The sequence below is a fragment of the Tupaia chinensis genome, unplaced genomic scaffold (genome assembly GCF_000334495.1).
Source record: "Tupaia chinensis unplaced genomic scaffold, TupChi_1.0 Scaffold000610_1, whole genome shotgun sequence".
Classification (NCBI taxonomy): Eukaryota; Metazoa; Chordata; class Mammalia; order Scandentia; family Tupaiidae; genus Tupaia; species Tupaia belangeri.
The window spans coordinates 80,134-92,861 of NW_006160129.1; the positions used below are offsets into that span (position 1 = coordinate 80,134).

Genomic DNA, 12,728 nt, shown 5'->3' on the forward strand with positions numbered 1-12,728 from the left:
ACGGTCGACTACGTGGGAGTCCAGCGACATAGCCATTACGCTAACTGCTGGTTCCCCATCCCACCCCACTTTTGAATGGAGCAGCCCATCCTTGGAGGCTTGCAGGGCTCTCTGAGCCCTTCTCCCCAGATTCTGAAGGAGGCGCAAAGTCCTTCCTGATCCCTTCCTGGTCCCTTCCTGGTCCCTTCCTGGTCCCTTCCTGGTCCCTTCCTGGGCTTTGTCATCACACAGTGTGCTCACAAGTTGTCTGACCCACCCTCCCAGCAGCTGGGGCTTGGTAGGTATCACTCCCTGGAAGAGGCCAATGAGGAAACTGAGGCGTTGGGAACTTTAATGGCCTGCCTGGGTCAGCAGACCTGGGCCTGGAGGCAGCTGGGGGATTGGCTCGTGGTTCTCGCACAATTCCTTTTGCGTGGGATCTATCTAATGACCTGTCCTCCCTTCCTCGCTGGCCTCCTCCCTCCTTTGCCTACGTCTTCCCTTCAGCTCCAGAGGATGCTACCAAGCCTGAGCATCACAGGTGGGCCTGGGAGCTGCTGTGTTGGGGGGCGGTACCATCTTTACCTGGGAGGGGGTTGAGGAGAGGCTGGGAGGCCCAGGGCTATGGTGGGTGGGCCTGGGAGGCAGTCCTGGAGGCAGCATCAATAATAGCTCTGTCTGGCCCACCCTCTGCAGAGGCAGCACAGCCTGTCCCCCCCATGGCACCCTATTCTTTGCCTAAAGAAGACATCAAGTGGTCACCCACTCTCCAGCCACCTGGGGTGCTAGTTCCTCCAGCTCCAGATCCCAGCCTTCTGGTCCCTCCCCCTGGCAACCCCGCTGGCTTCGGGGAGCTTCTCTCTGAGGTCCTGGATCCTGAGCCCCTGGCTGCCAGCCTGCCCTCTGCCAGCGAACAACTCCTGCCCGACCTGCTGATCAGCCCCCACATGCTGCCGTGTAAGGATCCCAGGGGCTGGGTAGGCTTTGCAAGGAGGGTGGCAAAGAAGAGATGAAGGTGTTTATGCGAGTCCCCTTTGGGTCGGGGGAGAAGAGGGAGCTGACTAGGCTGGGCCTGACCACTGGGCTGACCCTCTGCCCCACAGTGACCGACCTGGAGATCAAGTTCCAGTACCGGGGGCGGCCACCCCGTGCCCTCACCATCAGCAACCCTCATGGCTGCCGGCTCTTCTACAGCCAACTGGAGGCCACCCAGGAGCAGGTGGAGCTCTTTGGGCCTGTCAGTCTGGAGCAAGTGCGCTTCCCCAGCCCCGAGGACATCCCCAGCGACAAGCAGCGCTTCTACACCAACCAGCTGCTGGATGTGCTGGACCGCGGGCTCATCCTTCAGCTGCAGGGCCAGGACCTTTACGCCATCCGCCTGTGCCAGTGCAAGGTGTTCTGGAGCGGGCCCTGTGCTGCAGCTCAGGGCTCCAGCCCCAACCCCATCCAGCGGGAGGTCAAGACCAAGCTCTTCAGTTTAGAGCATTTTCTCAATGGTGAGGCCTCACCCCGAGTTCCTCCTGGCCTTTTGCCTCGGGCATGGCTCCAGCCTCTGACCATGGGTTCTGATTTTGATGCAGAGCTCATCCTGTTCCAGAAGGGCCAGACGAATACCCCACCACCCTTTGAGATCTTTTTCTGCTTTGGGGAGGAGTGGCCTGACTGCAAACCCCGAGAGAAGAAGCTCATTACTGTACAGGTACCCCTCCCTCCCCTCCCAGCCCCTACACTGCCCTGAATTCTGGGGACTCCTTGGGAATCCAGGTGGCGGTGCGGGGCTCTGTCTGTGAGAACCTGGCCGTCCTCACGCACAGCGGGATCTGGCAGCTCTGCCATGGGCCTCCCTGCCCTGTCTCCTCTCCGTTCTTCAGGTGGTGCCTGTAGCAGCTCGCTTGCTGCTGGAGATGTTCTCAGGGGAGCTTTCTTGGTCGGCTGATAGCATCCGGCTTCAGATCTCCAACCCAGACCTCAAAGATCGTATGGTGGAGCAGTTCAAGGAGCTCCATCACATCTGGCAGTCCCAGCAGCGGTTGCAGCCCGTGGCACAGGCCCCTCCTGTGGTAGGCCTTGGAGCTGGCCAGGGCCCCTGGCCCATGCACCCCGTGGGCATGCAGTAACAAGGCTGTGGGCAGTGACTGGCTCGGGCTTACTGGGTGGCTGTGTGGACTGGTGCAGAGGTGCAGCAGCACAGGGCACCTGGCTGGCTGCATGCTCCTACCTCTGGGTTCCTAGAAATGGATCTGGGCCAAGTAGGAGAGGAAAAAGAGGCCTGAGCTCAAGATTCTCCCTGCAAAGCTTTGCTCTGAGGGCTCTATATTCCTGGGCTTGCGTTACTCTGGAGACAGCCCCAGTGAGGGGTAAGGAACTCCCCAATCCTGGGGCCTCATTGTACAGGAGGAATCGCTCAGGTTGGCCACAATGTGGTTGCCCCATTTCCTCTGGCAAAAAGAGTCAAGGAGAGGACCAGCAGATGGCATAATGGTTATGTCATTGAAGTCCCACGTGGTCGACTATGGTGTGAGTCCTGGACTCTGCGGCTTAAAACTCATGCGGGGCACATGTGCATGCATGCCCCAAATCCCAAGAGAAGACTGAAGGAGAAGGGATTGCAGCATGGCCATCCCCCATGGAGGGTGATTTCTCGCTTTCTGTCTGTCTCTGTTTCTCTAGCAAGTGCATAAGCCCTGTAGCAAAACTGTCTCTTAAAAAAAAAAAAAGAACAAGAAGTGTTGTGGGCCATGACCCCCCAGAGGACCTCTGCAAGGCATGGGCCTGCTGCCGGGAGTCCACGTTTGAGCCTGCTCCATCTTTTTCCTCCCGAGTCAGATGTGAGCACTTAGGTGATCACACCAGACTTAAGGCTGGCAGCTAACACCTCTCATGAGCATCTAGTCTACCTGGAGTAGAAAGTAGATTATGTATTTTTGGATTAATAAATCTTAAAAAAAAAAAAAACAGACTCAGATGTTTTTTGTGTGTTTTTTTTTTTTTTTTTTTTTTCCTTGTCTGGTACCACTGACTTCCATGTTGCTCCACCAGGCCCTCCTTGGATGCCAGCTGGCCCTCTCCCTAGCACCTGCCCTCTGGAGTGGGGCCATTGCCACAGGAGGGCCTGCCCTCCAGGCTGATGAGGCAGTCAAGCCTTCACAAACACTCACCTGGCTTTGCTTTCCAGGAGGAAGCTGGCGAAGCAAAGGCATGGAGTTTTAAACATGTACACAGTCTAAAACCTGTCTAAACCAATTTTCCCATAAGAAATGGAGAAAGGAAGGCTGGTATTCCAGCTACACTTAGATCTTAACCACCTGTTATCCTCATGCATATTCATGGTCTATTAATAGTAAGCGAGTGCATACAAATTGGTAGTTCATTGTTTGAATCTGGCTCACAGGCACAAATCTGTGGCTTGAACAGCATATTGTCATTGTTATTTTACCTTTTTATTATGAAAGATTTTTATGAAAGGGGTAATGGTATGCAATCCCCATGTGGCAGCTTCAGTGATTATCAATTCGTCAATCTTGCTCATCTAAACTCCCATCCTGAGATTATGCGACCACCACCCTGAGATTATTGTGAAGCAAATCCTAGACATAACATTTCGTGTGTAAATATTCAGCATGTATCTCTAAAAGACAGAGACATTTTAAAAATTAAATCTATGAGTAAGTCATAAACACACCTAGTGTGAAGAAATTCCTGGGTCGTCAGAAAAGTCATGATGTATTTTTGCATAGAAAAACAGAAAAATATGTCATGACTTTCCTGACGACCTAGTAATTTTTAGCAACTAGCTAGTTAAAATTTTAAGACATTCATGGGGCCAGCAGATGGCATGATGGTTATGTCACCCAACTCCCACATAATCAACTGTGGTTTGAGTCCTGGAGGCTTAAAACTCACACTGGGCACGTGTATGTGCGTGCCCAAAATCTTGAGAATGAAGTGATTGTGGTGTAGCCATCCCCCAGGGGAGTAGTTTCTCTCTTTCTGTTTCTCTCTCTCTCTGGTGAGTGCATGTGCCCTATAGCAAAATAAAACAAAACTCTCTCTCTAAAAAAAATTTAAGACATTTAGAGAAATTTCATTCTCTCCCAAATGAGGGAACATTTTTTCTTACTATCTTTCTGTGGTGTTTAACTTTTTTTAATTTTCAATTTCCTGTATTTTCTCTAAGTTGTTACTTAGACCTAGACTCTGAATTCTAGAGACTCAGTCAGATTCAGATTTTTGTTTTGCCTTTTTTTTTTTTTCATAATTATTTATTTGCAGAGGCCAGCAGGTGGTATGGTGATTAAGACTCTGGACTCCCACAAGGCCAGTTGTAGTTTGAGTCCCAGACCTAGAAGTTTGCTTTCTCACTTTCTCTTTCTCATAAGTGCACATTCCCTGTAGTAAATTAAAAATAATGATAAATAAATTTTTTAAAAATTTATTATTTTTAATTTTCTTTTTAAAATTATTTATTTTATTTTATTTATTTATTCATTTATTTTAATTTGATCAGAGAGACACACACACACAGAGAGAGAGAGAGAGAGAGGGAAAGTGAGAAAGCAAGCTGCCAGGTCCAGGACTGGAACCACAGTTGGCCATGCAGGAATCCAGCACCTCAACCACCATGCCACCTGCTAGCCCCTTGCCTCTCAATTAAAGGTCTTTGAGTTGTTTTCATCATTAGCTATTGTAAATAATGCAGTAAATATGCTTGCACATACTTTATGCCTTTTCATCTAGATAGGTCCCTAGAAATGGGACTTCTGAGCCAAAGGATAAATATGAGGGGACTTCAAAAAGTTAGTGAAAAAATTCAAGTACAGACTTATTTTTGGTGCAGGAAAGCTTTTTTTTTTTTTTTTTTTTTTTTTTTTTTAAAGTTTTTTTTTTTTATGGACACTGCGTCTTCCCAAAAAAGAGAGAGAGACAGAGAGTGAGAAATCACCCCCGGGTGGATGGCCACACCGCAATCCCTTCTCCTCCATTCTCTCAGGATCTTGGGCATTGTATGCACACGTGCCTGGCATGAGTTTAAGCCACTGGATCCAGGACTCGAACTGCAGTCATATACATGGGAGTCCATCAACATAGCCATTACGCTAACTGCTGGTCCCCAGAGAAGTTTTGAAATCCATGCATAATTTTAAAATAATACACATTCTTAATGAACATTTTGAAGACCTTACCCTGGTATGCATGTAAGTTTGCAAGTTATTGGTGAAATATACCTCCATAACTGTATGAGAATACATTTCCTCACAGCCTCACCAACAGAGCATACTGTCCACTGTTTAGATTTTTGCCAACCTGACAAGTGAGAAATACATCTCAATGCTATTTTTCATTATCAGTTGCTTTTCATATTGTTAAGCAGCCTGGGCAGATTGTTAAAAAGGATAAATAATTTATTAGATTATCAAGAAAGTCATGAAATGTTTCGATGAAAAAAATGCATCGTTGGAACCAGCAGTTAGCGTAATGGCTATGTCGCTGGACTCCCACGTAGTCGACCGCGGTTCGTGTCCCGGACCCGGTGGCTTAAAACTCACGCCGGGTGCGTGTGCATGCGTGCCCAAGATCCCGAGAGGAGAATGGAGGAGAAGGGATTGTGGCGTGACCATACCCCCTGGGGGGTGATTTCTCGCTTTCTGTCTCTATGTCTCTCTGTGTCTGTCTGGCGAGCACACGCGCCCTATAGTGAAAATCTCTCCCCCCCCCAAAAAAAAGAAAAAAATGCGTCTTTCCCAATCAGTAACCCAGATTGGTTACTAAGGTAATAGAGTTCTTATATGCCCCACACCCAGTTTTTGCAACTGTTAACATCGTCCATTACTATAGTACATTTTTAAAAAGGAATTATTTAATTTTATTATTTTATTTTTAAAATAATTACTTAATTTTATTTATTATTTCTCAATCTGCTGTAGGGCACGTGCATTCACCAGAGAGAGAGGTGAGAAAGCAAGCTGCCAGGTCCAGGACTCAAATTGGTCGGCCATGTGGGAGTCCAACACCTTACCCACTACGCCACCTGCTGGCCCACTATGGTACATTTTCACAACTAATGAAAATATGGATAGCTAATTATTAACTAAATTCCATACTTAATTAGACGCCATTAGTTTTTATCTAATATCCTTTTTCTGTTCTAGGACCCCATCCAAAAAATCATATTACATTTGTTCATCCTCTGGTCTGTGATAGTTTCTCACTGATTTTTGATGACCTTGAGGGCTTGAAGGAATACTGGTCAGGTATTTTGAAGACTGTCCTTCAGTTTGGGTTTATCTGCTGTGTTGTTTCTCATGGAGTTTTTGTAAGAAGACCACAGATGAAATGTCACTCTCACTGCACTGTATCTCAGGTGCACGCTATCAACATGATTTATCACAGTTGATGCTGACCCTGATTGCCAGGCTGAAGCTGTCTGATGGTTCCTCTATTACAGTTAGCCCCCACCCCTGCTTTTCTATACTGCATGTATGTACAATTTCAGAATTCTCCATCTGTACCCCTAAAGAAACTTTACCAACCAGGATACAGTGCTTAGGTACAGCTCCCTTTGTCAGGAGTCCTGCTTTTCTATCATTTACAAAGGTTAGCACATTTTCTGCCCACTGGCCTGTGCAATTCTATCTTCTCTTGACATTGAAATTAGTTGTCAACACTTTAAAATTAGGAGATGTCACATAATCTGACTTCCAGCTTCCTCAAAAAGTTGGCACATATGGAAACTTCTTCTCACATTCCTCATAGCAGTAATCAGTTAGAACTTTAGATGGGGACTACTCTCACAATTCAACACGATACTCTCCCAGCCTGCTTCACTCCTTTCATGATATGCCTTGTCCCGAAAGGCATGTAAGTTTGCGGAATAGGGGAGCAGTCTTTGAGAGCACAATTTGCAAAATTTGGAAGAGCCACGTACATGCACTTCACAACCCTGATGAACTTTCTCTGTACTGATGTTGGTTCAGTAGTTGCCGAAAATGTTCCCTGGATTTCTAACTTTTTGATTTTGCAAAAATAAAAAAAAACACCTGGCTGCTACTTCCCGTAGATCTCTGTTGTTGTAGCCAGTTGCAACAGACGACAAACTCTGGAGGGAAAGGCAGGACAACATGGTCATGGTCTTTGATCTAGTGACCTATGAAGGTGTTTGAGTTGGAATCCACAGAATGTTGATGCTCATGGCCCTGCGGTGACCATCCATCTCTCTAGCAGTCAGTAGTTTCTCTCCTCTTCCAAGTTCTTTTTTCTCCAAATTCATCCTTGTATCCAACTACGATAAATATTTCCTTTGTATTCAAGACTCCTCCCTCTGACTTAGCTTTTTTTTATTTTTCAGAGAGGTTTTTGTTATAGGGCATGTGCACTCACTGGAGAGCAGAGAGCACAAAATCACCCCTCCCACACACAAGGAGGATGGCCATGCCGCAACACCTTCTCCAGTTTCTTCGGGATATTGGGCACATATGCACACACGCTTGGTGTGTTTCAAGCCACCAGGTCCGGGACTTGAACCACAGTCAACTACATGGGAGTCCAGTGACATAACCATTACACCATCTGCTGGTCCCTGATTTAGTTTTTCATTGATGTAAATGAAAAACTACCTTTTTCACTCTTCGGATAGAAGATATTGATGGTTTCCCCATTTTTGATGAAGGACCATTCTTGGAAGGTAATTTTCTTTTGCTGGTAATAAATGCCAAAAAAAGCAAGCACACTTCATTGCATCATCTTAGATGTTTAACTTCTCTGGATTTTGGCTTTCGTCTGTGTAAATGATTTCCTTAAACCAGGGCCACACACGATGGATGTGTAAGCTGGTGATTTGCTGATGCCAATTCAAAGACAAAAGTTCCCTTAAGTCTTATGCATCCAACATTTTCATTTATTGGTCTTTATAATTATTCCTTTCAAACAGGTACATAAAAATTACAAGTTGTTGTTTTTAAATACATTCTTGCTAGGAAGAGCCTCAATGGGTAATGTGTTAATCATGACCAAACTTCCGTGGCTAATCCAATCATGCAACTTCAGGGGAGGTGGCTTCAGCAAGTTCCAGTGCAGCTAGTTGACCTGCACACATGAAGAGACACACATTCTACTTTCACTGGACAATGCCTTGCAGAGACTTGGTATCTACATTGAAGTGCCTAATCCCAAACAGTTCTTTTACATTGTGGTGGGATAGGTATCCTTGTTATGCTAAAACACGAGACTGTTTCAGAACAGCCCTTTCATATAACCTGTAAGGCTTAGAGTAAGCAACAAGGCCCTGACTATAAACGACACGGTTCAGTTTTCAAAGCTTTAGCAGTAGAGAGGCTGTTTTTGACATCAAGTAGGGTATGCATTCCACATGCTGCTTTTCAGTGGCTAGGGAGGGTCATATTGAGTCGTCCACGTTTCAGATCCAGAGAGAACTTCCTGTGAAAAAAGCCAAATTCCTTAAACAGTGCAAAGTCATCAGGTTGTTGTAAGGACCTAGGGTTGGACAAGACTGAAAGGTTTTATTGTTTAACCAGAACATGAGAGGGATGACTGGGGTGATGTGCTGCTGATCCTCAGAATCCCATCACACTTCACTTTCACATTCAAGTTTTTTTTCTTCTAGTAATACTTTTTTTCTTTCTTTAGACAGAGGGAGAGGGAGAGCAAGCAAACGAGCATGCGCACACCAATGGAGTAGGGTCAAGACTCAATCCCTTCTCCCTTTCACCATCCCGTTAGGATGTATTTAGGGCATGCACGTACATGTGCAAAACCCTTTTTAAGCCTCTGAAGCTGAAATCCAAACCACAAGCAGCCATGTAGGATCCGGATCCCTACACATGTCTTTCACCACTGCCATAAAGGGCCAGCCCATAAACCTCTTCAGAGAGTAGAACCCTGAGTACCATTGATGTTATGCTGGAAGGCTTATTTCACCAATTTCAAATATTGTTCTGTAGCTTGAGGATTTATGTCCTGATATGAAAAAGGTAGTGACATGGCAAAGAAAAGGCAGAAGAGGGATGGCAGGTGGCATAGTAGTTAGGATAATGGACTCCCACGTGGCCAACCATGGTTCGAGTTCCAGACCTGATGGTTTGCTTTCTCACTTTCTTTCTCTCTCACTCTGTCCCTCTCTGGTCAAATTAAAATAAATGTATTTTAAAATTTAAATAAAATCATTATTTTTAAAAAAGGAAAAGCCAGAGGGGTATCAACACTGCCGGGTACATCAAACTACCCATAGATGCTGCTCTGCAGTCAAGGTTATTAGCTAAGAGTCCAATCACCACTACATACGTATGATCCCATTCATAGAACACTCAAGAAAATGCAAACTACCCTATGGTGATAAAAAGTAGACCAGTGTGGGAACCAAATGAGGGAGGATTGGAAGGGTCAGGAGATTCCCACGTAGTCGACCGCGCATCAAACTACCCATAGATGCTGCTCTGCAGTCAAGGTTATTAGCTAAGAGTCCAATCACCACTACATACGTATGATCCCATTCATAGAACACTCAAGAAAATACAAACTACCCTATGGTGATAAAAAGTAGACCAGTGTTACTTGGGAATGAGGGAGGATGGGAAGGGACAGGAGGGAAGGATCAATTAGGGACTCTAAGCAACTTTAGGGGTAAAAAGTTCACTATCTTGATTGTAGTAAGTTTTATGAGTGTATCATATATTGAAGCTTATCAAAATGTGTACCTTAAATATGTGGTTTATTAGATGGTAGTCAGACTTCAGTAAAGCTTTAAAAAAAATTTAAAAAGACCAACAATTCCATAGGGTAGGGAACAAACTACTTAGGTGGGCCATGATGGGAAGAATATACTGTGCTTCTGCTCAACATGAAGGAGCCTCTCAATCCCACTGAGTTTTACAAAAGGGTAAAAATATAACATGAGGAGGTCTAGGGTGAACTGGAAGGAAAAAAGACGCAGAAGTAGCTGCATTCCCTGCAGCGTGATGGGGTTGTGGCATTATGTGTTGACCTGCATTTTAAACTCCAAACCCAGGTGTCTACAGGGCAACAACTAAGATACTTACTTATGTGGTTTAGCTGTATCATTTTGAAGCCAGAAGACAATAAATGGAAGTAAAAACAAAGAAACACTGGTTAAATTTTAAAAATTTATTGTTTTTTTTTTTTCTTTTCTTTTCTTTGTTTCTGTTGATTTGTTCTTGAGTTGGCTACAACACCAGACAGAACAGTGCCCTCATGTCTCATGGCTGTGCAGGGCTGCACTCCTTCCAAACATGAAAATTTGTTTTGGGCTGTCCTCTTCGGCCTTACCCCCAAGAAGTCAAATAATTTCCATACTTTTTAATAAAGTACAGTTAGCCCTGTAAACATTCTTCTCCATACTCCTACGCTCTTTTTTTCCTCTCATATCTGTGGGTGAATAATTCACTAAGGAAAAAAAAAAAAAAAAAAAAACTAAACTCGGGGTACATGTTTATATCCTAACCCACCTGCCCCTATTTTGGCTCTTCCTCCCAAGACAACGCCATGTGGATTGGAAGTGGGTGTTGAGATTGAATAGGGTCAGGGTTGGGATGTACATGAAACTCTGACCCTGGCAGGCCGAGTCCCATCATTCTGACCAGGCATAAACAGAACAGGCTCTTTGCTTACCCCTCCTCATCTGAACTAGTCTAACATGGGCACAGATGGGGGAGGCAGCAGAAATGTCTATTCATTTACATTAAAAGGGAGAGAGGGACAGAGGGCAGGTGGGAGGGGAAAGAGGACAAACAAATCCTTGAGATGATCCTGACCCCTTTCTTCCAATTACAGCTATTTAATTCATTTGAATTACCACGTTTCCCCCCCCTTTTTTTTTTGTTTCACAGAAAATGTGTACTTTCCTCATTCTGTGTGCACACACGTGTTAGTGTGTACGTGTGTCATTTGCTACCAGATGAATGTTTCAATTCTGGTTTTGGTTGTAGTTTTCCTTTTTTTTTCCTTTTTTATTTTCTTAAAATTATTTTTCCTTTTAAAAACAAGTTCACCAGGAAATCAGCTCCCCTCCCACTACGCCGGACAGGCCGCAGCCATCTTTTTAAAAACCGCACTGATTTTCCCTCACTCCCCGAACAGGAACTCCTCAGGTGGCCTCCGGAGGCTGGAGTCTCTCCCTGTCTGGCGGACGCCCTGGTGGCGGTGAAGGCCCCTCTGCCACAATGGAGGTTTCTGATTGTGGGACACAGTCTGGTTTTTGTTTTCTTCCTGTCTTCTAATTAAAAAAGACATTCCTGACAAAAGAAAAAAGAGAGTCAGTAATTGTGCTCCAGAAGATAGTATTTCATAGAATAAGCCTTAGGGCAGAAGTTTCTATACCTGCTTAGGTGCCTCATTTGGGACTCCGATGTAAGAACTCAGTATTATTATTATTTTTATTAAAAGGATATTTTACTTGTAATATCAAGAGAACTACAGCTTTAAAGAAATGCCACATGTTGGCCCAGCAGGTAGTACAGAGATTATGTTTGTCATATTAGATCCCACATGACCGAGTCCAGTTCCAGTGCTAGACTGGGTGGCTTAAAAATCACAGCCGGGGGCCAACAGGTGGTGTAGTGGGTTAAGGCGCTAGACTCCCCTGTGATCGAACGTGGTTTGAGTCTTGAAACTGGTGGCTTTAAACTCACTCCAGGCATGTGTGCGTGCATGCCCATCCCCCCAGGGGTGATTTCTCATTTTCTGCCTCTCTGTCTTTGCCTCTTTGGTGAGTGCACGTACCCTACAGCAAAACAAACAAACAAACAAACAAAAAACTAACCAACCAACCAAACAAAAAAATCGCTTCCTCAAAAAAAATAAATAAAGACATGCACAGAGAAGGGAATACAGCGTGGCCATCGCCCCTAGGGGGTGATTTCTTGCTTTCCCTCTTACTCTCTCTCACTCCCCAGGGTAAGTAAGCACATGTGTCCTATGGCAAAAACAAAAAAAACCTTAAAAATAGATAAAAAAAAAAAAAGAAAGAAATGACTGCCTGTGGCGGGGCACTGCTGAGCACGGTCACTTTCACATACCAAGCCCTTCATCACAGGTCCACCCCCGAGTACTCCAGTTTCCCCAGGAACTGCCCCCAGGAGACAAAACTCTCCTGACAACACCAAAAGGTAGGCAGGGAGCTGCCTTTCTTCTCTCAGTCAAGAAACTGGCACCCAAGCCCTCTTCCCTGTCCTTAATGTCCCCAGCTAAGCTTTCTGCTCTGCTTCAGAATCAGGAAAAGGAAAGCAGCACACACAGAAAAGTGATGCTCAGGAGTCATCCAAAATGCTACTCCTTCCCCGCATCTGTCCCGGTCAAAACCTGGCATTTCGGCATTCAAATCGTACAAGTGGAAGAATAAACTCGGTGCTCAAGGAGGCTAGAAGGTCAGTTTTAGGAGATGGGTGCCACATTGCAAGGTCAACTTTAGGTCGGCACTGTTTTCCTCACAGGAGCCAGGTTAAAGCTATTCTACTGATCTGACCCTCCTACATGTATCTGCAAGGGAAGAGGGAAGGAATATTTCTGAAGCGTTCTGCAACAGTGCCTTTTTATGGAGGCAAAATGGCATCCAAAGGACGCTGACAACTGTCTAGGTGCTTTGGCCAAGAAAATCAGGGTTCCGTGTCTTTCAGCTGCTCAGAGCAGTTAAACTGTTAAATCCTTCCCTGAGTCAAGCTATAGGACTAGTCCTGAAATGGGCACCGAAACTACCCCCATCCCCATCCCCAGGCATTCCT

The 12,728-nt window shown here is 45.4% G+C and overlaps 2 protein-coding genes across 5 annotated transcripts in view; one reads left to right on the forward strand and one right to left on the reverse strand.

The window, feature by feature from the left end:
- Positions 1–2,558, forward strand: part of IRF5 (interferon regulatory factor 5) — a 10,267-nt gene extending 7,709 nt beyond the window's left edge. The window contains 5 exon segments of the mRNA XM_006158804.3: positions 487–520; positions 676–936; positions 1,083–1,475; positions 1,560–1,678; positions 1,851–2,558. Of these exon segments, the coding sequence (XP_006158866.1) occupies positions 487–520; positions 676–936; positions 1,083–1,475; positions 1,560–1,678; positions 1,851–2,096 (1,053 nt within the window). The 3' untranslated portion in view covers positions 2,097–2,558.
- A 7,554-nt stretch (positions 2,559–10,112) lies between these two features.
- The window catches only part of TNPO3 (transportin 3), a 94,920-nt gene continuing 92,304 nt past the window's right edge, over positions 10,113–12,728 (reverse strand). For all 4 annotated transcript variants that reach the window (XM_014591724.2, XM_006158805.3, XM_006158806.3 and 1 more), the window contains one exon: positions 10,113–11,243. The gene's annotated coding sequence lies outside the window, so the exon portion shown is untranslated. The remainder of the gene's footprint in view (positions 11,244–12,728) is intronic.